We start from the raw sequence: 24,510 nt of genomic DNA, 5'->3' as shown, positions 1-24,510 counted from the left end.
CCTCTTCTGCATGTCCGGATCATTAATAGTAACAATCAATCCAATGTGTGACCCCCCCACAGGACTTAAAAAGCACCTAACTAGATCCCAAAAATCTCGGGGGGTATCCCCCGAACCCCCCTAACATATTTGGACCTTGGTATTTAGGAAATCCTGGATACGGCCCTGTCTGCAGCCTGTTATTGTCTCATTATACCGCACTGTCAATGAATTAAAAGTAAATATATAAGTGGTCATGAACACATCTGTCCATCAGACAGAGGGCTGCTGTGCCTCCTGTCATCTTTAATGGACGTCTCTTTAAAATGACCGCTCAGAGGAGAGGAGTTCTCATTTCTCTAACCGCCTGCTCCCCTCCTCTCTCTTCGGTTCCCCTCCTCAGTCCTCCGCTCGCATCTTCTGTGGGCGGCACCAAGTCTCGAGGATAGGAGTCGAGGAGGGGAAATTTGAGTATTGAGAAACCTCTCCAGAGTCCTGCCTGCCTCCAGGCTGTCGTCGTGACGACACTAGAGAACAGCAGGTCAGCGTCCTTGTTGTCCTCAGCGATGTGGTCCCACCCTGACAGGAAAACATTCTGCACAACATCCTGCTATGTCTCTGTTCCTTACATGGCCCTGAAGGAAATGTGTGGCGAAGAAACGAGATGACAGTGAGGTGCTGAGGCCTTGTTAGTGTGACCAACAAAGGAACCGCTCCGACAGAAGGAAGGTTGGACAGATACAACACCAATATGTACGTTTTGACCAAACTGTTCAACATATGATTTTTCGCACCCTGTAGTCTAATGCTTTCGTATACAACTGTCTTTCCACTGGTTGTTTGGAGCGACTAAGATACTTAAAAAAAAGTAATACTTTTCATATTTGAAAAAATATATAGGTTAAAGGTGGGGTAGGTACGTTTGAGAAACCGGCTCGAGATCGCTAGAATTTGAAAATACACAACTGGAGAAAATCTGCTACTTCCTTATAGAGCCCCTCCTCCAACACACGAACGCGCACATGACCAATGAGGGCACGAGATAAGTTTGTGTCCCGATGGAAGGCTGACAGGCAGGTAGGCCATCCAATCCGTTTAGCCGGGCCGGCTAAACGGATTGGATGGCCTACCTGTACTTTTTACAGTATTACGGCTTCTACAGATGAAATTTTTTTATGGATTTTTTGTCAAAGCACTTAAGATATTCATTGCTATCGGGATGTTAAGAGCATTCCATGGAATATAACAAAAAGTGTATCTCGAGCCGGTTTCTTGAAACTTACCTACCCCACCTTTAAATGACACTGTAAAAATACTCAATTTTAAGTAAAAGTACTGCATCAACAATGTTACTTAAGTGGAAGCATTTAAGTATGGTTAGAAAATCTACATCAAGTATTCTGAGTAAAAGTGATCATAACATATTAAAATGTTTTAAAGCAAAAGCACATTTTCAGTTATCCATTCATGATTTGAATTACTTAAATATAATGCTGAATGGAACTATACCAAATAATCATATTTTTAAGTTTTACCTTAGTATTGTGTGTCCAAATCTGAATGTATAAAGTAACTAGTAAATACATCTGTAACAATCAATGTAGTGGAGTAAAGGGTACAAATTAGAGATTAGAGTAGAGGTATAAAGTGAAAATACGAATACCTCAAATGTGTACTTAAGTACAGTACTTGAGTAAATGTACTTAGTTACTTTCAACCAATGGATGTGACAACCTTATCACCCAAGTTTTCAGTTCCCCTCAGCTCTACGGAGCGTTTAAGCATCTTTCATCTCATTGTTTTAGTTTAATAATGGCTTTCTTCTCTTTCCACATACTGGAGCACTTAGCATTCTAAAGACATGCTGCCGTCTGGCAGGCGATACCGCAGCATCAGGACAAAGACCACCAGACAGTTTCATCCCACAGGCCATAAGACTATGGCCAATAAAGCCTTGAATGTTGAATTGAAATGAATGAGTTTCTCAGCAGTTCATGGAGATCAAAACAAAAATGAAGGCGGGATGACTACTCGACTTACATTCATGAGGTGCCAGAAAGATGGTTTTGAATGCTAATGTTGTCCCTCTCTACTGGATGTGCTGGATGGAAATCTCCACTGACCGCAAGTGTCCAAGAAATCATGTATTGCATATTTAAATTCATGTATGCCATATCATTTCCTAACACTTTATGTAATTGAGATACTAGTTAGTTATGTGGAGGATCCAAAATATTATAAACATCAAGTTCCTTGACATTCAACCCATTCTGGACAAGCTTTCTCAAGATCTGTTCTTTCATATTTATTTTCTTCATTCAAATTTAGTTTGTTATTCACAGAGCTCTGACACACACACACTTTTTGAATTGCATGAGGACATTTGAAGTGCAGCAATGAGAGATATTGTTTCCATGTTCCCTTCAGACAGCTTGTTTGTGCTGGCTCCAGCCAGCGGTCCACTTGGCACGCTCCCTGCTGTTTTCTGAAGAGGTCCGGAAGCTTGGAGGAGTAAACAGGGCAGCTCTCTAAACACAGTTCCTCTTCAGTGATGAAGGCTGGCGCTGGACTAACAGCTGCAAGGGATCAGAGGGTCAGTGACTCTGCTTCTGTTGTCAAGCATCAACAATAGAGCGACAAGTTTACCTTCCTGAGTGTTTTCCCTTTTTTTTAATAATGTTTATTACATTTTTCAAATACAATACAGAACACAACAGCTGATACATGACATGACAAGTAAGGTGTGAAAAACTAAAAACACTGGACAATTTAGGATTTCCCCAACCTTTACCGTTCCAAAAAATTAATAAGAAAACTTATTTTGAACTATATTTGATCAGACTCAGGTAATGTTGTGTTACAGAATAAGCCACAAACGGTGAAGCGTTTTCTGATGTTAGTTGGTGAAATTAAAATGTAAATGCAAAAAGAAAACGTTTCATCTGAAATACAACTGAAAATAAGAGTCTTTGACACAAGAAATGTCAGATGCATCGTCTAAAAACAAGACCCTACACTGCATTGTTACTTCTTCAGTTATTAGGGCTTATATCAACTGTAAAGACACATTTTACAGTTTTTGTAGTGTATATAGTATTTATTTTTAAGTACTTAGAAAAAGCTAGGTTTCAGGAGGAAACCCTCATGATATGAAAGTGTGGGTCCAATATAGTCCAAGCAAGGGACCCATACTTGATGGAAAGCATCCACTGAAGAGTGTAGCATACATGTATTTGTTAGGGACACACTCCTTTTGAACACAAAACTAACACACAGTTCATTCACAATGCCAGAGCAGTAGCGTTGTAGCTTCACACATGACCAGAAACAGTTAATAGATCGTTAGTGTGCGATGTAAGATTATAAACTGAGTAGATTTGGTGTTAAAGAATGTTGACTACAGAAATGTTCAGAACACTGTCTGGCTTGACCATTACATTGCATTTAGCTGACGCTTTTATCCAAAGCGACTTACAATAAGTGCGTTCGACCAACAAGATACAAACTTGAAGAAAACAGAATCATATAAGTACATCAGGCTTCATAGAGCAAAAACATTTCAAGTGCTACTCAACTGGCTATAGATAAGCCAGCCCTTTATTAGTTTATAAGTGCTTTGTTAATAGTTCTATCGCTCGAAGTGGAGTCGAAAGAGATGAGTTTTCAGTCTGCGCCGGAAGGTGTGTAAGCTATCTGCTGTCCTGATGTCAATGGGGAGCTCATTCCACCATTTTGGAGCCAGGATAGCAAACCCACGTGTTTTTGCTGATGGGAACTTGGGACCCCTTCACAGCGAGGGTGCAGCGAGCCGTTTGGTTGATGCATAGACCATTCTGTCCTGTAGAGTGAACAGTGATTTGAGGAAGCAGTAACAGCCGTGGCTGAGAGGGAATATTTCTGTCTTTACTCCTAGATATTTAACCTTTTGCCCTTTGACGTGTATGACCAACCCTGGCTCTGTTATCTCCCGTAAGGAATGTGGTAATGCAGTCATATGTTGATATTTCTCAGTCTATGACCGGTCAACTCTGGGTAACAAATGGTTTATGGGTGAGAACGCTGGCTTAGAGGCAACCCTTTAACTGCCAGCACCACCATTTGGTTGACAGGTTATGCACAAAACAACCTCTAGATGTCACTGTAGTTCAAACAGAATGCCCTTCAGCTAGCTTCTTCTGAGAAAGTTGGCATGCTAAAAATCACTGCTGAAGAAATCACTCTTTTTGGTCAACTTTTGTAAGGTAACCATATCCTTTTTGACATATTTTAGTGGCAGGGCACTGACTGAACATAATTAGATAACTTGATGCACAAAAAAAGTTTTAACAAGGGTGTAATTATTTTTCTGAAAATATGCTTAACCAATCGGTCGAATTGGCCTTTTATGGTAAGCTAGCAATATGACTTTTTCAGAGTTTCAGAGATGTTTTCCAATAAAATATGGTAAATAAATAGCTAGATTCATGGTAATATTACTAAATCTAGTACTGCTTTATGAGTCTCAGAGTGAAAGAGTGATAATAATTTATATAGCCCCTTTCATGCATGGCATTCAGCCCGAAGTTGCACACAGACGAGCAAGTTAGGCCAACACAGGATACAGACATTTGCTGTTAGGCCAGTGGTTTCCTGTTAGGCCAATTCAGCATATACAGTAAGATGAACAAGTATTTTTTTTATCATGAAAAACACTTTACATTACTTTTTTCCATTTATCTTGTTACAATTATAATTTATTATCTTTTATGAATATATCTGGTTGTATATATTGCTCATTTTCCATAAAAGAAACAAATGTATTTGAGTTTGTGTTTTATTTGAGTTTGATGCATACAAATACTGTACTGTATATGATGATTGTTGAAAATGTACTTTTACCATAGAAGGCCAGCAGTTGGTAGAGGCTCATAAAAACAAAACTGTGTGGTCAGTCAAAAATAAATAAAAATTGTTTGTGCTTATTTGTGGCCCATTTGATAAGAAAATGCAAAAAAACTATTTTTCCATAGCTTTTTTCTTGGCCCGGCAGTTAAAGGGTTAAGGGTCAGATGCAAGTGATTCAGTGGGCCCAGCTGTTTAGATTATTCTGCCCCAATATGTTGATTTAACTCTTTGTAAACTAGTTAAAAGGTCTATCGAGAGAGAGGCTGGGCAGAATTGATGTGGCAACCCACCCGTGCAGTCAGAACCTCGGGCTGCTGTGACTTGTGATGTGAAATTCTCCGGCCGATACACCAGTGTTTGACATCAAAGCTCCAACTCTCCTCATGTCTCTCTGAGTCCTGACTCTCCATTGCTGCAGAAGTTTCCCTTACAGTGGCTTCCATTAGTTCTTGGCTCCTTGTGTTCCCTTATTGTATGACTACCCCCCCCCCCCCCTTCTGCCACCATCTGCATTGTTTTCCTGGTCCCTTCCCTAAGTTATTTTGATGCTACGAATACACCATAACTCGTAACACATTTTGCTTCATTATTAGAAAGTGGCATTTTTCTGACAGAAAAATCCCAACACGTCACAACAAATAAATACAAAGATTAAAGAAAAACAAAGATGTACATTGGTTTGTCCACCAGGCATGGGTTTGAGGAATATTGATCTCTGTCTTCATGGTTGTTACATCAATCAAAAGTACTGAAGCCTCTGGAACAAATCATTTCGCAACCAGTTACAAATCCATGTAGGTAAATTCTTCATAATTTTCTCAATCAGTGAGCTGTAGAGGTGATTGTAGTACATTTTGTATCCAGGATGTCTATTCCACTTAAGATAAGCTAAGCTAACTGACGACTGGCAGTAACTTCATATTTATTGTGCAGACAAAAAAACAATGTTGATATCTTACTCTCTGCAATAAAAGTAATTACGATTATTTCTTTAAATGTGGTACTACTCCTTTAAAAAGTATGTATTAAAGCATGCAGTTCATTCTTGACCCCGTAAATTGTTTGTGACAAAACAATTCCATCTGAACTGGCCTCACAAGCTCTATCCAGGTCTTAAAACCGCATCACATCACAATCAGTGGGTGGAGTTTGCTCAGTTGTCATGGAGATGGATCTGTTGACATGCAAGCTAAGTACTATCATCCAGGATGATAACATAGACAGTGTGAGAGCTTTGAAATCTGAGGTAAATATTATTCTCTATATCATTCTTCAACATGTTCAACACAGCTTACATCCCTATCCCTGCCCCTTTCTCCCCTCAACCTCCCCCTCCCCACCCTCCAGAATGATTCTCTTCCCTCTCCTCCCCCCTGCTCCCTCCCTTTCCTGCCGGCCTCTCAGCAGAGGATGTGTCTGGGAGAGAGAGTGTGTGTGAGGGAGTAGAGGAAAGCCGTCAGTAGAATGGATATATGCCCTCTCTCCACGCTCTCTCCTCTTCCTCCTTTTTTTCTGTCTCATCTTTGTCCTTCTTCACCCTCCTCTGCCAGCCTTGCCCCCTGGACCTCTTCATAGCCGGTCCCCGGGGAAACAGAGACTTGTGGGGTGGACGGGCAGCTGAAAACTCAACTCCAATGTCTGCAGGGGATCCGAAGAATGGCCGGGACAAACCAGAAGGTAACTGGATGCACAGACACACACTGTTGACAACATTGACAAGGCCAACACCCACTTCTTACTGTGTGTCTTACTACAGATGAAACAAAGCTGTGCATGGCTACAGTGATTAAATGATTGAACTACTCAAAAACAACAACTGAATCATTAGGTTTAGACTAGAGTGATGCATTTATTCATGGAGCGGCACTTGTCAACCACCCTTAGTGTGATGGAGGTTCCTCCCTGAACACAGCGGTTGAGATCACAATAATCAGTAATGTAATTAAATGGGCCAACCTTTTGTGGCACTCCTACGGGGACATCCATCCGGAAACAGGAGTGTGTAATAGTCTGTGATCCATGTCTGGAAGGAGTGTGTGTGTGTGTGTGTGTGTGTGCTGAGGATTTAATCCGTAGAACACATACAACGAGATGTGTGTGTGTGCTGAGGATTTAATCCGTAGAACACATACAACGAGATGTTGATGCTGAGGATTTAATCCGTAGAACACATACAACGAGATGTACACTCTACAAGTTCATCAGTAAGTTTGAATATAACATGTCCTGATGGACTAAATGCAATTTCATACAGTTGTTCAAACAGTATCACTACAAGGTCCATTTAGTCGCTGTTCTGGAGCTTTCAGTCTTATCACATGATCTTTATCAGCAAATAAAGCCCAGTTGTCATGGAATGACTTTTATGAGAATGGTGGACTTTAAAGGGACAGTCTAGCATTTTAGCATTGCATTTCAATTAAGTGAAGGTATTTTGGGGGGGACTGATACAAGTTGGCTAATTGGTGTAGCAGAGGACGATATATCCTAAGGTAACTTTAGTTCCTATATGGGTCAAACCCCCGAAGATATGGATCTGACTCTTAGCATATTGCTCAACAGCATCTTTTGCATCTCCATCCCTTGCAGACTGGGCTCTGGTTTCAGACAGAGGGTGAAAACAGGTGCTGCAGCACAAGCAGTATGAGAAAAATATATTATTCTTTTGAACATTGAAGCATGTGAATATGTCACAGAATACAGAAATGAACCTGAACATTAGCATCATAGGGCCTCTTCTACATGTAGAATTGGGTGAGAGCCTCTTTAAAGACAACATGTATCTGCATAAAAGAAGAATGTATAGCATTGTTTGTGTAGGTCTAGCAGGAGTCCTTTTTGACAGCAGGCCGGCCATCATACCAGCTTAAATGCTCCACTGTGTACCATCATGAGATGATCGGTTGGTTTCCATACCAACCTGCCATTATAATCAGTGACTCACTGCTGTATTGTCCTCTTGTGATTTTCACTGTGCTGTTGCAGCAGAGGCTCACCTGACTCATCACTTTCCTGAATGTGGGCTCAATGGTGTGTTGTTTTGCAGAGCTGCTGATGATGAGCACTCAGATTTAATGTTGGAAGGAGATAGCAGTGTCCCGTGACCCCCTGCTAGACAGAGACAGTCCTGTCTGTGTAATCGACACAATCACACAGTCAGGAGTAGCTATTCCTACCAAGACCAAAACCTGAACTTTTAGTCATGCCTGCTTAATCAACCACTGATTTAATGATGTTATCTTAACACTTTCATCTAAAATGTTATCACAGTATTTAGCAGTATTCCTACATTCACAGAATGACTGCTTAATAGATGGGTGCAGCAATGACTCCTGAACCCTGAAATGAGTTTAACCACTTCTGGTTCTCTCGTCTTGATGTCAACGGTGATAAATGTGTTCTTTGTTAGACGCGTCAAATAAGGTTTGTGGTTAGCACAAGCTGAAGAGAATTTCATAAAATAAAATATATCAGTAAATATCCCACTGGTGAATGTCTGAAGCTTCCTTTGTATGTGTCTTAAATATGAACGTGTTAACAGGTGGCTGAATGAGACGACTAAACATCATCCCGCGGAATATTAGCCGGCTTTAGCTTAGCGGTGGAGACGTGAAGTCATGTGACCATGATGTAGTTTGTTTATGGCCCAGCGCTAGCTTTTGTAATTCTGTCGATAGCATTTACACTTCAAAATCATAAAGTGGTGTTAATATGTGAAAATGATCCTGCTGAACAAAATGTGTAAGTATCATCAATGTGTGTATACCATAGATATTTTTTATTCTACAATATTCAAAAACCCAATGGAAAAATCCCATTGCTTTTTGTGGAGGGAGCTTTTGCCATGCTAACTTCCAGATTGACCATACATGACGTATGGCACTGAATCTCTGTATTCTGGTGACCTAGGGTTAGGGTTAGGGTACTGTCTGCTGAGTCAATACCCAGCACGATATTCAATTAAGATGTGTTTAAATGAGGCATTCTCACATGACTGATGGCTGCACGGCTGTCTGTCTAGCTGACTAAAAGATGAGAAATGAAATAAGGAAAGATGCTCTCCATTAGAGTGCAGATACATGTTTCACTCAGACTGTTCAGCATATCAAAACTGCTGCTAAGCATGCCCAAAACAGTCTCTTTTTGCAGTGATGGCCTCAGTAGGACAATAACAAACTGTGGAAGCATGGAAGAGCCTGGAGGACATTTCGGAGATGTAACAGAATCACTGAATAATGCAATACATAATCAGTATGGAGAACTGTCTCACCACACTGGATTATTTGCTGAAAATGTCTTGTATGCAAAGCTCCTGTGGTGACAGGAATATTGTTAAACTCAGTTGGCACAAGTCTAAACTTCCTCTTCCTGTGGTTAAGTTTGATATTTTAAAACTATGACATTTTGAAATCCATTTGGTACCAAACTTACCCAATTATGATTGAAAAATGTTTCCCTCTGAAAACTGTTAAGATGAGTAGGCAAACCTGAAGTGTCAGGTCCCTTATTCAACAGCATCAATAGTCATGCACCGTACATATAATGTATTTGCTGTGTAAAGTATTCCCTCTGCTCTGCTTCATGACTTGTTTATTACATAAAAGCATATTTTGATGTTAGTGCAGGAAACCAAGAGTGGTGTGTGCATCATAATGTAAAGGGATCACAAGTTGATTCTCAGGCAGAACCTAAAATCCAATAAAAAGTGAGCCAGCATTTTACAATATTGCATGTTTGCTGAGCTAGGTGTGGTTCTGCTGATCGACTTACAAAAGTGATCTCTAATTCTCATTGTTTGACTAAACTAAACCAGCTGCTTTCTGGTTCTGCAGATGTATTTTTCCCAAAGTTGTGCCTGTCAACAAACTGGAAAATGCTACCTATGCTAACTATCATGATGTGTCAAGCCACCATACTAAATTAAGACGCAAGATGTGTACTAGATTTAGCTTACTAACTGAATATTACAGAAGGAAATGTTTGTTTGTTTGGTCTAAATCACAAGGTAGGTATCAGGAGTCAAAAGGCCTAGGTGCTCACAACATGAAACATAACGAACTGACAAAGGAACAAAGAAACACCAGGGCTATATATAGGTGAGGGGGATGGGCACAGGTGAAAACAATCAGGGCAGGGCCAAGCAATCTCACGGGCGGGAAACACACAAAGGCAGGAAATGTGGGATCTGGAATGACAGGAAAGATTACTTTCAAAATAAAAACAGGAAGTGACAAGATCAAAACACAACATAAAACATAACTAAACCTAACATATCTGTCGAGTCACAACATTACCCCCCCCTCTAGGGACGTCTCCTGACGGCCCAGGCAGATTAGGATGTTGCCTGTAGAAATCCCTGATCAACTCCTGATCCACAAAGTAGCGAGAAGGGATCCACATCCACATCCTATTCTCTGCTCCATAGCCTTTCCAGTCAATGAGGAACTGCTTGCCACGTCCCCTTCTCCGGACTGCCAGCAGTTTCTTGACTGTATAAATAAGGCCACCTTCAACAATTCTGGGGGGTGGTGGAGGTTTAGTTGCGGGCACCAAACTGCTTTCCTTGACAGGCTTGATCTTCCCAACGTGGAATGTAGGGTGGACCCACAGGGCACTGGGGAGTCGCAGGCGCACAGACACAGGGTTCACAATCTTCGTTATTGGAAAGGGACCAACAAACCTGGGGGCTAATTTTCTTGAAGCGACATGGAGGGGTAGATCTTTCGTGAACAACCACACCTGCCCAGGCTGGTACACTGGAGCTGGCCAGCGGTGTCGGTCAGCCCCCCCTTTTCATTCAAGAAGAACTCCTTAGAAGGGTTCGACGGGCAGCCGCCCAGATGCGGTGGCAACGTCTGACCAGGGCATGTGCAGACGGGACCAAAACCTCATATTCAGTCACAGCAAACATGGGTGGTTGGTAGCCAAAGACGCACTGGAAGGGAGTCAGACCTGTGGCAGAGGTGGGAAGAGAATTGTGGGCGTATTCCACCCAGGTTAGATGCTTGCTCCACGATGAGGGATTCTGAGCCAACAAGCACCTCAGACATGTCTCCAACACTTGATTTAATCTCTCCGTTTGTCTGTTGGACTGGGGGTGATACCCAGAGGAGAGGCTAGCGGTGGCTCCAATGAGACTGCAGAACTCTTTCCAGAACTTGGAAACAAACTGTGGGCCCGGTCTGACACAATATCCCTGGGAAATCCATGTATCCGGAACACATTGACCATCATAATTTCCGCCGTTTCCTTGGCCGAGGGTAGCTTGGTCAATGGAATAAAATGAGTCATTTTAGAAAAACGATCTACCACTGTTAGCACAGTGGTATTACCTTGAGACACCGGGAGTCCAGTAACAAAGTCCATGGATATGTCAGACCAGGGCCGTTGAGGAATGGGCAACGGCTGCAGCAACCCAGCCCGAGGCATGGAAGAGGTTTTGCTGCGAGCACAAACAGGACAGGCATTCACATATTCACCAACATCTTTAGCCATGGACGGCCACCAGAAACGCTGCTTAAGTGCGAACATGGTTCCTCTAACCCCAGGATGACAAGTGAGCAAGGACGTGTGAGCCCAGTGAATGATCTTGGAGCGTAAGGGCACTGTAACAAACAGCCTATTAGGCGGACACTCCCTAGGTGCTGGGCTCTCAACATTTGCTTGCTGCACCTCTTTTTCTATCTGCCAAGTTACCGCTCCTACCACACGGTTCAGTGGTAGGATGGGTTCTGGTTCCTTGGCAGCAGGCTCAGGGTCAAACAGACGGGACAAGGCATCTGGCTTGGTGTTCTGGGAGCCAGGTCTAAATGACAAGGTCAAATCAAAACGACTGAAAAAAAGTGTCCATCTAGCCTGGCGTGAATTCAGTCTCTTAGCCTTTTTTATGTATTCGAGGTTCTTATGGTCTGTCCATACCAGGAACGGCTGAGCGGCCACCTCTAGCCAATGTCTCCACTCCTCCAAGGCTTGTTTCACTGCCAGTAGTTCACGATTGCCCACGTCGTAGTTCCTTTCCGCTGGGGACAACTTACGGGAGAGATAAGCGCAGGGATGGAGCCTATTATCCTTTGCAGCCCGCTGAGAGAGAACTGCCCCCACACCGAGGTTAGAGGCATCCACCTCTACCACGAACTGTCGAAGTGGATCTGGGATGGTGAGGATGGGAGCAGAGTAGTGTTAATTTCGTCAGCTATTTTTTAATTTAGTTTTAGACTTAGTCCTGTGTTAAATGTTTTCTTTTTAGTTTTAGTCATATTTAGTCACCTTCATCCTGTTTTTATTTAGTCAAGTTTTAGTCGACTAAAAGTCTGAGCATTTTAGTCTTATTTTAGTCGACTAAAACAGTAAACATTTTAGTCAAGATTTAGTCGAATAAAAGTCTGAGCATTTTAGTCTTATTTTAGTCAAAGAAAACGGACTATTTTAGTCTACTTTTTGTCAATGAAAACTGTTGAGTCTTTTTTAGTCATCAGATTATATAGAACATTTCAGTCAAACTAGTCTAGCCAAAACCAATAATTTGTCATTTTAGTATATATAAATAAATAAGATTATATCTTGTCCTTATTTGATGAAAAACACAGGTTGAATGATTAAGAATGCAGTTTTGCAGAGACTATCTGGTCAGGTTTGTGGTGTTTTTACCTGTGTTATGGCCACATTGCTTCCCTTCTGATAAAACAATGCATTCGCTTTTTTTCTCCGCCTCATTGTAGCGAAAATGGGGCCAAATATCTGGGGTTACCTACTGTAACCCAGCTTCTATGAGTAATGGCGCAGCCCTCTAAGGCTATCGCTATTGGGTTATCCCTCTGCGCCCCGGTGCAGCACTGAAACACTTGTAGTCCACGCCCACCCGCTAGGTGGGCCCCACCCTCGGGCCTCCTTCCGGTATAAATAGGAAGGTGGCCCGGCAATCTGCTCCCATACAATATAACTTTTCTTCAGCTATTCGTAGAGCCAGTGGGGCCCGCACTTAGAGGGCTGCGCCATTACTCATAGAAGCTGGGTTACAGTAGGTAACCTCAGTTCTATTTCGTATATGGCTTCGCCCTCTAAGGCTATCGCTATTGGGTTAAGGGCGAAGCATGATGTAGTCTGCGCCTCACTGGGTCCGTCCAGCACTAGAAGCACAGACACACCTGCTCAATAACACCCCCCTGCCTGTTGTGCCATACGTAATGGCACCTCCCCGTCCCTGGAACATAGCAAACATACCTGTTTTCCTGACGGGGTGAAGGCTGGGAACAATACATACCGACCGCTGTGAGAAGTAGAGACGAAGGTCCCACCTTATCCTGCGATCATAGAGGGGGAACAACCGCTCTCTCCGCGCCAGCCAGGTAGGAGAGCGCTCAGCTGGATCCCTGACGTTACTCACTCTAATCAGACACGTCGTACGAAGTGTATTAGAGGAAGGGGAACATCCCTCTCCTACGAGGGGGAAAAGGCCGCTCTCTGTGTGCCGAGAGGCAGGAGAGAGGCGCTCAGTTGGCTCCCTGACGTCACTCACTCTGACAGGACACCTAGTACGGGGTGTGTCATAGAGGAAAGGGAAACATCACTCAAATAAAATTGAATAAATGAACAGGGGGAAGACCAAGATGCAGCCGTGCAAATATCTTCCACTGACATTCCTCCGTGCAAAGCCGTGGAGGAGGAATTCCTCTGGTGGAGTACGCATTAATGTTGTCCGGGGCTCTACCGAGACATACGCCTGCGACACAGCCTCACACTTTTAGGCAAAGGGCTGCGAGGGAGTTTCCACACGCTGCATTTCACTCCGTCTCTCATCATGCGGCGCGTACACGCCCAGAGGATGAGAGGTATGTGTATGCTGTCCACACGAGGCGTTATAACGGTGCTCGTGGATTTATTATGACCGTGTGTAGGAGGCATATCTGGGACAGAGGAATGCCGCGAGCTCTGCAGTTTATAAACCAATAGGTTTAAAACAGCAGGCTTCTGCAGCAAATGAACCACCTCTGGTGTGTCCCCCTGTTGGAAGAGACCCCGGGGGATCATCACGTGACCAGCTGACGCCAACGCCGAGCAGCTGCGTCACGGAGAGGGCTGTGTGGGTTGTGACATGCTGGAGGAGAGCTGTCAGTTCCTCCACTCGCTGCCGCGAGAGCCGCGCTCTGCTGGCTGAGTGTATCTTCTTCCAATTTCTTATGAAACCCAGGCTTTGACAGATGCGATACGAGATGTACCGTCTGTAAAGCGACTTCCTCCCTGGAGCGAGCCAGCAAATAGCAGGTCGTCCAGAGGAAACCACACTCTCATCCCTCCTCTTTGTAGTGGCTCCAGCCTTCTCTACACACAAATGGGAGGAGCCAGGGTATATCCGAACGGCAGACGATTGTCTGGTCTGATATTCCCTGAAATGAGAAAACGCAGGAATTTCCTGTGTTTCGGGATGAGGGGTACGTGGAAGTATGCATCCTTCAGGTGGAAGTATGCATCCTTCAGGTGGAAGTGTGCATCCTTCAGGTGGAAGTATGCATCCTTCAGGTGGAAGTGAACCAGTCGTCCTGGTGAACACATTCCAGCACCTGTTTGATCGTCAGCATGTGGAATACTGACAGATCGAGGATGTCTCATTGCCCCAGTCTTTTTCGGGATTAGAAAAATAACGGGAGTGAAAACCCCTGATTTTCCTCCCTTTGAGGAACCCTGGAGATATCCAGCGGCTCGGATTGGAGCGCAAGACATAGCTTCTGGGAGGACAGGAGTGTTTCCTGTATCCCATTGAACTGTGGGGGGGGAGAGGCGAACTGCAGGACGTATCTTCTGCTGATCAGCCTGCTCATCCATCTGTCCATCAGACCCGCGCGCTGCCACTCTGAGAAAAACTCTGAGAGCGGGCGCACATGCTCGAGATGTGTTTTTGGTCGTCATGGTGACGAGCCACGCCAGAGCCCCTTCCGCCGCTGCCCGTGAGGCAACCCAAGGCGGGGTCCTCCACACGCTGCGTCTCACTCCGACTCTCATCATGAGGCGCGTACACGCTCAGGGGATGGATGGAGGTGTGTGCAGTGCTGCCCACATGAAGCGTTATAATGGCGTTCATGTGTTTATTAAGGCCGTGTGTACGAGGCGTATCTCGGACAGAGGAATGCTGCGAGCTCTGTAGGTTATTAACAGGGGTTAAAACCGGCAGGCGTCTGCAGCGAGCCCTGCTGTCTACTTAATCAACAGATTAGTGGCAGCCGGCTTAATTAGCGAGCTCTGCAGTTTATTAACCGATAGGTTAAAACTAGCAGAATTCTGCAGCGAGCCCTGACGCCGTGGCGCTGCGGGCGCTGCCGCTGGGGCACTCAGCCTCCCATGAGGCGAAAGGGCTGCGAGGAAGCCTCCACACGCTGCGTTTCACTCCGGCTGTCATCATGAGGCGTGTACACGCTCAGGGGATGAGTGGCGGTGTGTCCTGCCCTGTAGGCCGCCGCGGCTTTGTTGTCTGTGCGAATCAACACATGCTGATTCCGCAGCAACGGGGCAAAGTGCTGAATTATTCTCCGTACGGAGATCAATTCCAGCACATTTATGTGGAAAAACATGTGACATGCACGTTCCTCCCCACCCTGAGAGAGATGCGTCTGTGAACACCGAGATGTGTGACGTAACTCTGCCCAGGGGAACCCCCTCTGACAGGACGTGGGGACTTTTCCAGCGTCACCACGCTGCGCGGTATGACACGTTGAAGGAGAGCTGTCAGCGTTTCCACTCTCTGCCGTGAGAGTCGTGCTCTCATGAGGGCTGAGTTCAATTCCACCCCCAGGTAAACAATACTCTGGGCTGGAACAGGACAGCTCTTTTCCCAGTTGATCATGAAACCCCGCTTTGAGAGATGCGGAGTTGTACCGTCTGTAAAGCCGCTTCCTCCCTGGAGCGAGCCAGCAGCAGCAGGTCGTCCAGGTAAAAAAGTACTCTCATTCCTCCTCTGTGTAGCGGCTGCAGCGCCGTCTCTCCACACTTTGAAAAAGTACGAAGAGCCAGGGAATAGCCGAACGGCAGACGGCCTATTCCCTGGAATGAAAACCTCAGGAATTTCCTGTGTTTCGGAATGATGGCACATGGAAGTAAGTGGGTCTCATTCCCCCTGTCTTTTTCGGGATAGGAAAATAGCGGGAATAATACCCCTGATTTTGGGGTGCAGTGCGGGTCGGTGCCCCAGCCGCCGCTGACGGACGATTCTGACGCCTCGGCTGCTGTTGCTGCTGGTGTCTGTCCGTCTGCCGCTGTGGCCGGGATGGCTGCTGCTGCTGCTGCTCCCGCTGGTGTCGCTGCTGCTTCACCGCTGGCTGGAGCCAGCCGACGTGTTGGCAGATGTCCTCCGCCTGCTCCGAAGCCGCCTTCATGGAATCAACCATGGTCAGGAACTGGGGCCCGAACAGCCCGTCCGAGCTGATCGGAGCGTCCAGTAAGACCTTCCTGACTGGCTCTGTGACCGCTGCCTGCTGTAACCAGAGGTGACGCTGGATCTGTGTCATCCATGCCGCAATCCTCGCCTGGGACACCGCCACGGCTGCGCACAGCGTCAGCGCCGTGCTGGCCGCCTTAGTGATCTCCTCCGACTCCTCTGGAGCCACGGTGGTGGATCGCTCGACCAACGTCACCACCGAGTTGGTCAGCAAAGCGATGTTGTTTGCCGCTGCTGACGCCTGGAACGCACACTGGTGCGCCCGGTCAGCCTGGCGGGCGACATACTGGTCCTTGGGGTCGGCCAACATAGGGCGCCGTCCGGCGACCAAGTTGGCCTGTCTTACCCCGAAAAATGCCGTTAAGCTCGGTTCCAGAGCGGGGGTGGTTGGGAAAACCTCATCTGTGAAACCCTCCACCTTGGTGAAGGGGACAAGGGAGGCCACCGGAGCCCTCAAGCTCCTCGGGTTTGCCGCTGCACCTTCCTGATACCGCCTAATGGCGGGGAAGCGCGGCCAGATCGGATCACTCCTGCCCGTCTGCACCCGGGAAAACACGCCCGCCATGTCATCCAGAGCCACCCTCTCCCGTACTCGTGGAACGGGGAGACCTCTACATGCTGCTGCCTTGCCGATTATTTCCGGCAGCTCCAGCATGATGCCTCCCAATGCCGGTAGCGCCATGGCCACGGAGAAGGGGACCACGTGCTCGACCGCCACCTCTGACTCTCGCTCCGACCCCGTCTCCCCCGTCCAGGGAAGAGGGGGAAGGGGAGAGCCGCATGGCGAGCCCTGGAGGGAGACGGGGAAGGAGTCGTCCGACTCCTGCCCCCCACTCGCCTCCATAAACAGGCTGTCCTGGATGGGCACCTGCCCACCCCAGACGTCTTCCTCACCCGCAGCAGCTAGGGCGTCCGCCCTTTGCTTCCTGTCGGATGAAGGAAGACGCACACAATGATGACATGCGATCTGCTGGCTGAGAGCCGCGTCCGCGTGCTCTGGCCCCAGACAGGCTGCGCATATCGGATGCAAATCATAGCTCATAATGTAGCCTGTATTGCACGAAGGGCACATACGGACACACTCTTTATTGCTCATGCTGTTGCTTTCTCGTGCTTCAGTAAACTGCTGGTTGCTGAAGAAAAGAGGGAGAAGATTGCCGGGCCACCTTCCTATTTATACCGGAAGGAGGCCCGAGGGTGGGGCCCACCTAGCGGGTGGGCGTGGACTACAAGTGTTTCAGTGCTGCGCGGGGGCGCAGAGGGATAAACCAATAGCGATAGCCTTAGAGGGCGAAGCCATATACGAAATAGAACACATCGTTTCTTTCTCCCAAGCAGTGGTGGCTTTAGACTTTTTCGTTGTCATTTTGACGGACAGGATTGTAACATTTCCGTCATAATCCATTATTATCCGCCGAGTGCACAATTTATCAATGACTCAGGCTGACGGGGGGGTGTTCGGTTAACGCGAGTGCGACCACTAGTGCTGCGTACCGGTACGCCGAACCGGTACTGGACTCGCAAAAAAACTAACACTTACGTATATTCTGGTGTCTGTGGTTATTTAAACATTCCCTGATAAACGTTATTCAGCGTCAATAAATGAGTGCTAATCCCAGTGTACAACATCACATGTCATTTCACCTTCGACTCACGGTTTGAAAACGTAGCATTTCGCCACATGCTAATGCTAACCGGAAGTGAAGAATTTTCAGAATAAAAGTAGTAAGTAAATAGTGTGAACTTCCGGTTTTTTCAGAATAAAACTGATTTAAATTAAATAGTGTATTTAATTCAAAATTACGCCATATCAACATTGATTTTAATTTCTAACAGTATGTATGTACATCACTATGTATGTAGTATGTACTGTATAATGTACACATGTAGAGTTGTAGAAAAGACATGGTGTACAGACAGTACAGTACACTCTGATTGTACAGTCACTACAGTGTAGCCTATACTATATAGTAGGTGTGTAACAGTGTAATGCGTAGTCTACTCTACACTCTACCTTTCAGCAACGTTTTATGGATTTAGGCTCAGTCAGCTCAGGGACTGTTTGGTTACTTTAGTTTGGTAAATGAAATAAATGTTTGAACTTTGTAGTAGTTCACTGTAGTTGCTGTCATAAGTCATTTGTAGACTAAGTGGCAAAAAGTGTTTTTTTTACATTTGTACTTTGTAGAGAAATGTAGACACAAGTTGGAAGGGAGCACAATAAACCTGACAAGTTTGAATTTGAGTTGATTATGAGTTAATTTTCAATTGATAATTAGCTCACAATAAGTTCACTTTAGTTACTCACACAACTTGACACAAGCCATGGGTTCAGGTCCGGACTTATAAGTCCGGACCTGAACCTGAACCTCTGGACTTGAGTCCGGACCTGAACCTGAATGTGAGTCCAGGTACGCAGCACTAGCGACCACTGCTCCCAAGCCCTGTTGTTGCCATTTTATTTTCTGTTGAATAAGGTTAGTTAGACCATAAGCTAGACGCGAGTCTTCCTGACAGTTGACAGGGACATGATGAGAGGTAAGTACATGTACTTTTAGTCGACGCAGTCGGAAGCAATAGAACTGACATTTCTGATGAAACGTCTATAAAAATGTGCAAACCCCAGGAACTGCTGTAGTTTTTTCCTGTTGACAGGAACTGGCCACTTGGCCACGGCACTGACCTTGGCAGGGTCCATCTTTATTTGACTGGGGCAACGATGACCAAATGATAAGCATTCCTTAAATCCAGTTTGGTGAAAATGTTGGCGTCTTGCAAAAGTTCAAAGGCGGAGGAGATGAGTGGGAGAGGGTACCTGGTTTTGATGGTGATTGCGTTCAGAGGGCTGTAGTCTATACAGGGCCGGAGGGATCCATCCTTTTTGTCTACGAAAAAGAAGCCCGCTCCTGCCAGTGACGAGGAAGGGCGAATGAGTCCGGCCTGCAAGGAGGTCTCAATATAATTGTTCATGGCCTCCCTTTCGGGTCCGGAAAGAGAGTAGAGGCGACCCTTGGGAATGGGGGAGCCAGGTACCAAGTTTATAGCACAGTCATTAGGCCTATGTGGTGGCAGGTCAGTGGCTCGGGCTTTACTAAAAACCTCCTTTAGGTCCCAATAGCGATTGCGCACCTTGGACTTGTCAGGGAAATCTTGCTCCTGTACTTGGATAGCCTCAGTCATTTCTGTAAATGCAATCTGAACAACAGCTTGGGTCTCAATCCTTCTAGCATGGGGAGTGTTGTCACCAGTCTTATTGTCTCTAACAGAAATGCTTGCAGTCCTCTCCCCATCCCTTAACTCTCCCAGATCTCCAGTCTATGTGTGGGTTGTGCTTGACTAACCATGGGTAACCAAGAATAAGTGGATGCTGAGCAGTCAAATAAATGGAAAGTCATGTGTTCAGTATGTGTTGCATTTACGGTTATTTCAATGGGCATGTACAGTGGGTAACGGTAAACAATAACCGACCATCCAGAGCAGAGGCCTTTAACGGTTGCTTCAAAGGAATTACCCCACAGTTCCACTTCTTGGCCAACCCCCAATCCATTCAACTTTTATCTGCACCAGAGTCTATGACAGACCTGGGCATTGTACGGCCCGCGGGCCAAATACGGCCCGCGGGATGATTCTGACCGGCCCGCGAAAGATTACATGATAATTAGAAAATAAAACATATTTTCTAATTATATTATGGGTGGACTAAAACCGCATTGCTTTTATTTTGAAGCCCATTTATTCTCACAGTTCACGCAATCGTGCACGTCAACTGTGCACGTGAAATGCGTGTCTACCTTCCTTGTCACCCCTGAAAAATGCGAAAATGTCAGCTCATGCCAAAAAGAGGAAAGTGGATGCCGAAAGCAGAACTTTCAAACAAATATGGACCACTAATTTTTTCTTTACTTAAGTCAAGGGTAAACCTGTGTGTTTGGTTTGTGGGGAGCATGTCGCCGTGTTTAAAGAGTACAATTTGAAACGGCATTACGAGACGAAACATGCCGCGAAATACAAAAACTTGACTGATGCTGAACCAGCGCGGACATCAACGGATTTACTAGCAAAGCTAGAAAAACAACAAGGCTGTTTTACAAAGCTGCATGCAGACAGAGATGCAGCGACCAGAACCAGCTTTGTGATAGCCCACAAAATCGCCCAGAACAGTAAGCCATTCTCGGAGGGGGAGTTTGTGAAAGAGTGCATGGTCGAGTCTGCAGCACTGCTATGCCCAGAGAAAAAAGAAGCGTTTGAAAACATCGCGCTGTCCCGCCGCACCGTGACGAGAAGGGTGGAGGACATCGCAGAGAAACTGGAGTTTCCGCTGCAAAGTGAAGTGGGAAGCTTCGACTTTTTTTCTTTGGCTTTGGATGAGAGCTGTGACTTCCGTGACACAGCCCAGCTGCTCATATTTCTCCGGGGGATAACGCGCGACTTCAAGCTTGGAGCTGGCAGCAATGCGGCCAATGAAAGGAACCACAACGGGGAGTGATCTGTTCACCGAGGTAAACGATGTCCGAATTTGACAGGGAAAAATGTTGGGCTTTTGAAAAGAATGCAAGATAAAGTGAGTGAACACAACGCAGAGCAGAAATTGGTGTTTATACATTGTATTATTCATCAGCAAGCGTTGTACAAGTCAGTGCTAAAACTTAGCCATGTGGTTGATGTTGTTACTACAACAGTTAATTTCATCAGAGCGCGAGCATTAAATCACAGGCAGTTTGTTTCACTGTTGGAGGAGCAAGAGAGCGAACATGGGGATGTCAGATACCACACAGCTGTCAGATGGCTCAGCCTGGGCAAAGTGCTGAAAAGGTTTTGGGTTCTGAAATCAGAGATAAAATAGTTTTGTGAGATGAAAGGCAAAACCATCCCAGAGCTGTCTGATAAGGACTGGATGGCAGATTTAACATTTGCTGTTGATGTGACTGCAATGATGAATGCACTGAACACACAACTGCAGGGCAAGGGCCTTTTTGCTCATGAAATGCATAGCCATGTGAAAGCCTTCATGACAACATTGCAATTAATTTCAAGGCAACTAGGCAGCAACAATCTCGAACACATGAAAACCCTGAAAGAAGTCAAACCATCAGCTGATCACCGGCACAGGTGATCAGCTGATGGCATCCATGTTAGGAGCACTGCATGATGCATTTTCAAGGCGTTTTCAAGATTTCAAAAAGGTTGAGGATGAAGTACAGCTGGTTTCCTCTCCCTTTACCTGCAGTGTTGATAGTGCACCCACTGAGGTTCAGCTTGAACTCATTGACCTGCAGTCTGATTCACTACTGAAAGAGCACTTTAAGTCAGCATCACTGCTAGAGTTCTACTCTGCTCTCAAGGAGGAGAACTTTCCAAACATGAGGAGACATGCTCAGAAGATGTTGGTTCTCTTTGGATCCACCTACACATGTGAACAGACATTCTCAGTCATGAAGTTTACCAAATCCAGGTACAGATCCTCTCTCACTGATGAACATCTGTCAGCTGTGCTTCGCATCTCCACCTCAGACATTCAACCTAACTTTGATGGACTTGTTAAAGCTCAACAGAGACTGGATTTCTCACACTGAATAAAAAAAAAGAACTGAAGAACACTAAAATGTGGAAATATAACAAGTGAAATGGGACACTTGATCTTTTTTTTTTTTTTTGCGCAGTTCTGAAAACATTAAATGTTTAATATAGGCATGTAAAGTCAAAAAAACTACAAAACTGGGACACTTTTCTTTACACAGTTACACAGTTCAGTGATATGTCTTGTTTATTTTGGCTACAAAGATGATGTGATGTCTTTAGAAAGCTAAGAAAATCCTTGTTTCAATAGTATATGAAACTCAAAATGCCCTTTGTTATTAATGTGACTGAAAATGTTTATCATTTTGGAAATTCTATTTGAATAAATGATGTTTTTGAAAGCTAATCTCACCTTTTAATTGCCAAATAATAACATACACTCTTACCAGCGGTCAAAACAATGCCATGTACTGCTTTTTATATAGAAATAAAACGTATATTATGCATAATTGAGTTCGGCATTTTGGCCCGGCCCTCCAAACTATTTTCAGTTGCTCATTTGGCCCCCTGGGAAAAATAATTGCCCACCCCTGGTCTATGAGAACCCCCTGAGTTAAAACATGTCTGTCTACTTTTACCTGTACCTGTGTCAACGTACGAGGAGGGAATCCAGATGACAGTCGGCTCACCAGGGTCCTCCTCGTCCCTGATGAGCCCGATCTTTTGCTGTACAAGAAGCCAAAAGGTGCCCTTGCTCCCCACAGTAAAAACACCTGCCCTCCTGAATGCACCGAAGACGTTCCTCCGAAGTCAACTTTGCCCGACCCAACTGCATGGGCTCCTCTGAGACACTAGGGAGCACTCTTCTCTCAGGAGGAGTATCGGCAGGAGGTCTCCAGGCGGGACGATGGCTTGGTGTGTCCCCTTGGTGTCGAGGCAGACGTGCCACATTCTTGAACCTTTCTTTTTGTCTTTCGGCCAGTCTATTGTCTATTCGAACTGCCAGTGCAATGACAGAATCTGAGTCTTCTGGGAGGTCCAAAGGTATTAACTGGTCTTTAATGGAATCCGAAAGACCAGACAAAAAGGCGTCGAGCAGTGCTGAAGAATTCCAGCCACTATCTGCTGCAAGGGTCCTGAACTCAATGGCATAGTCCGATACTCTGCGCTGACTGCTTAATCTGCATCAGTGCTCTGGTTGCCTCCCTTCCAGGAGCCGTGCGATTAAACACCTTGGTGAGAGTGTCTGTAAATACATCCAGAGAATTACAGGTAGGTGAATCTCTCGCCCATTCGGACGTAGCCCAGGCCGCTGCTCTCCCCGTTAAGTGGCTCACCATGACGGCCACTTTAGAGTGATCAGTGGGGAATGAAGCAGGGTTATATTTATAATGGAGATCACAATGAACAATGAAAGGGCGACAGTCACCGGAATCTCCGGAGAATCGCTCTGGAGATGCCAGACGAGGCGGTGGAGCATGGAGTGGCACATGGTCAGCTGGAGCAATTGGTGTGTGAGCAACAGCAGGAGGCTGAGGGGATGAACCAGCTTCCAGGTGAGCGAGGACACGGTGCAGCTGTTCGGCAAGGTGATTCACCTGAGTATTGACGGAGGCTTGAACATTTTCCTGACGGCCGTTCAGGTCCCTCACCCCCAGGTTGATGGCGCCCAGCTGCTCCTCATGCTGGTGTAGTCTCGCAGAGCTATCTTCACTGTCTCTGAATCCGCTGGGTCCATATTTTGGTCAGTTCGTACTGTTATGAAACCGAGACACAGGACGCAGGACCCAAAAGCAGGACTCGGAGACAGTTGTCCAAAAATAGAATGTTCTTTAATAAAAAAACTAAATCGTACTTTCAAAAAATAGAAAGTAGTTAAACAGCCAAAACTAAGTTGTACAGCAACACAAAAACTCACTTGGCAAAAGGTCTAAATCGCAAGGTAGGTATCAGGAGTCAAAAGGCCTAGGTGCTCACGACATGAAACATAACGAACTGACAAAGGAACAAAGAAACACCAGGGCTATATATAGGTGAGGGGGATGGGCACAGGTGAAAACAATCAGGGCAGGGCCAAGCAATCTCACGGGCGGGAAACACACAAAGGCAGGAAATGTGGGATCTGGAATGACAGGAAAGATTACTTTCAAAATAAAAACAGGAAGTGACAAGATAAAAACACAAAACTAGACTAAAAACACAACTAAACCTAACATATCTGTCGAGTCACAACACCAACAACAAGAAAAATCCTCTAATCCCTTTTTCTTTTATTCAGTTATTGTATTATTACATTTCCTAGTGGTTCTTTACTAAAAATTAAAGAATTGTAAATGTAATAAAAATTACAGGAATCTGAACATTTCTCTCCCAGTGGTAGTAGGTAAAAAGGCATTGGCAGACAAAACATATGTCAACTGAAAATGTACATTATAATTAGGGCTGTCAGTCGATTAAAATATTTAATCGCGATTAATCGCATGATTGTCCATAGTTAATCGCGATTAATCGCAAATTAATTGCACATTTTTGATCTGTTCTAAATGTACCTTAGAGGAATATTTTTCAAGTTTGTAATACTCTTATCAACATATGAGTGGACACATATGCTTTATGCTAATGTTTATTATCATTTGAACAATGACAAATATTCTCATGAATATTAAACAACAACCTCTGAACATTACAAATATTCGCCTCAATTC

At 45.2% G+C, this 24,510-nt stretch overlaps 1 protein-coding gene across 4 annotated transcripts in view; it reads left to right on the top strand.

Annotated features, from left to right (window-relative positions):
• Positions 1 to 6,263: 6,263 nt before the first annotated feature.
• Positions 6,264 to 24,510, top strand: part of exoc3l1 (exocyst complex component 3-like 1) — a 65,602-nt gene continuing 47,355 nt past the window's right edge. For all 4 annotated transcript variants that reach the window (XM_034085505.2, XM_071203425.1, XM_034085504.2 and 1 more), the window contains exon 1: positions 6,264 to 6,540. In XM_034085505.2, the coding sequence (XP_033941396.1) occupies positions 6,336 to 6,540 (205 nt within the window). In that variant the 5' untranslated portion in view covers positions 6,264 to 6,335. The remainder of the gene's footprint in view (positions 6,541 to 24,510) is intronic.

Source organism: Pseudochaenichthys georgianus, chromosome 6, assembly GCF_902827115.2.
Source record: "Pseudochaenichthys georgianus chromosome 6, fPseGeo1.2, whole genome shotgun sequence".
Classification (NCBI taxonomy): domain Eukaryota; kingdom Metazoa; phylum Chordata; class Actinopteri; order Perciformes; family Channichthyidae; genus Pseudochaenichthys; species Pseudochaenichthys georgianus.
Note: the sequence above shows the minus strand (reverse complement) of the source record. Positions and strands in the feature narration are given on the sequence as shown.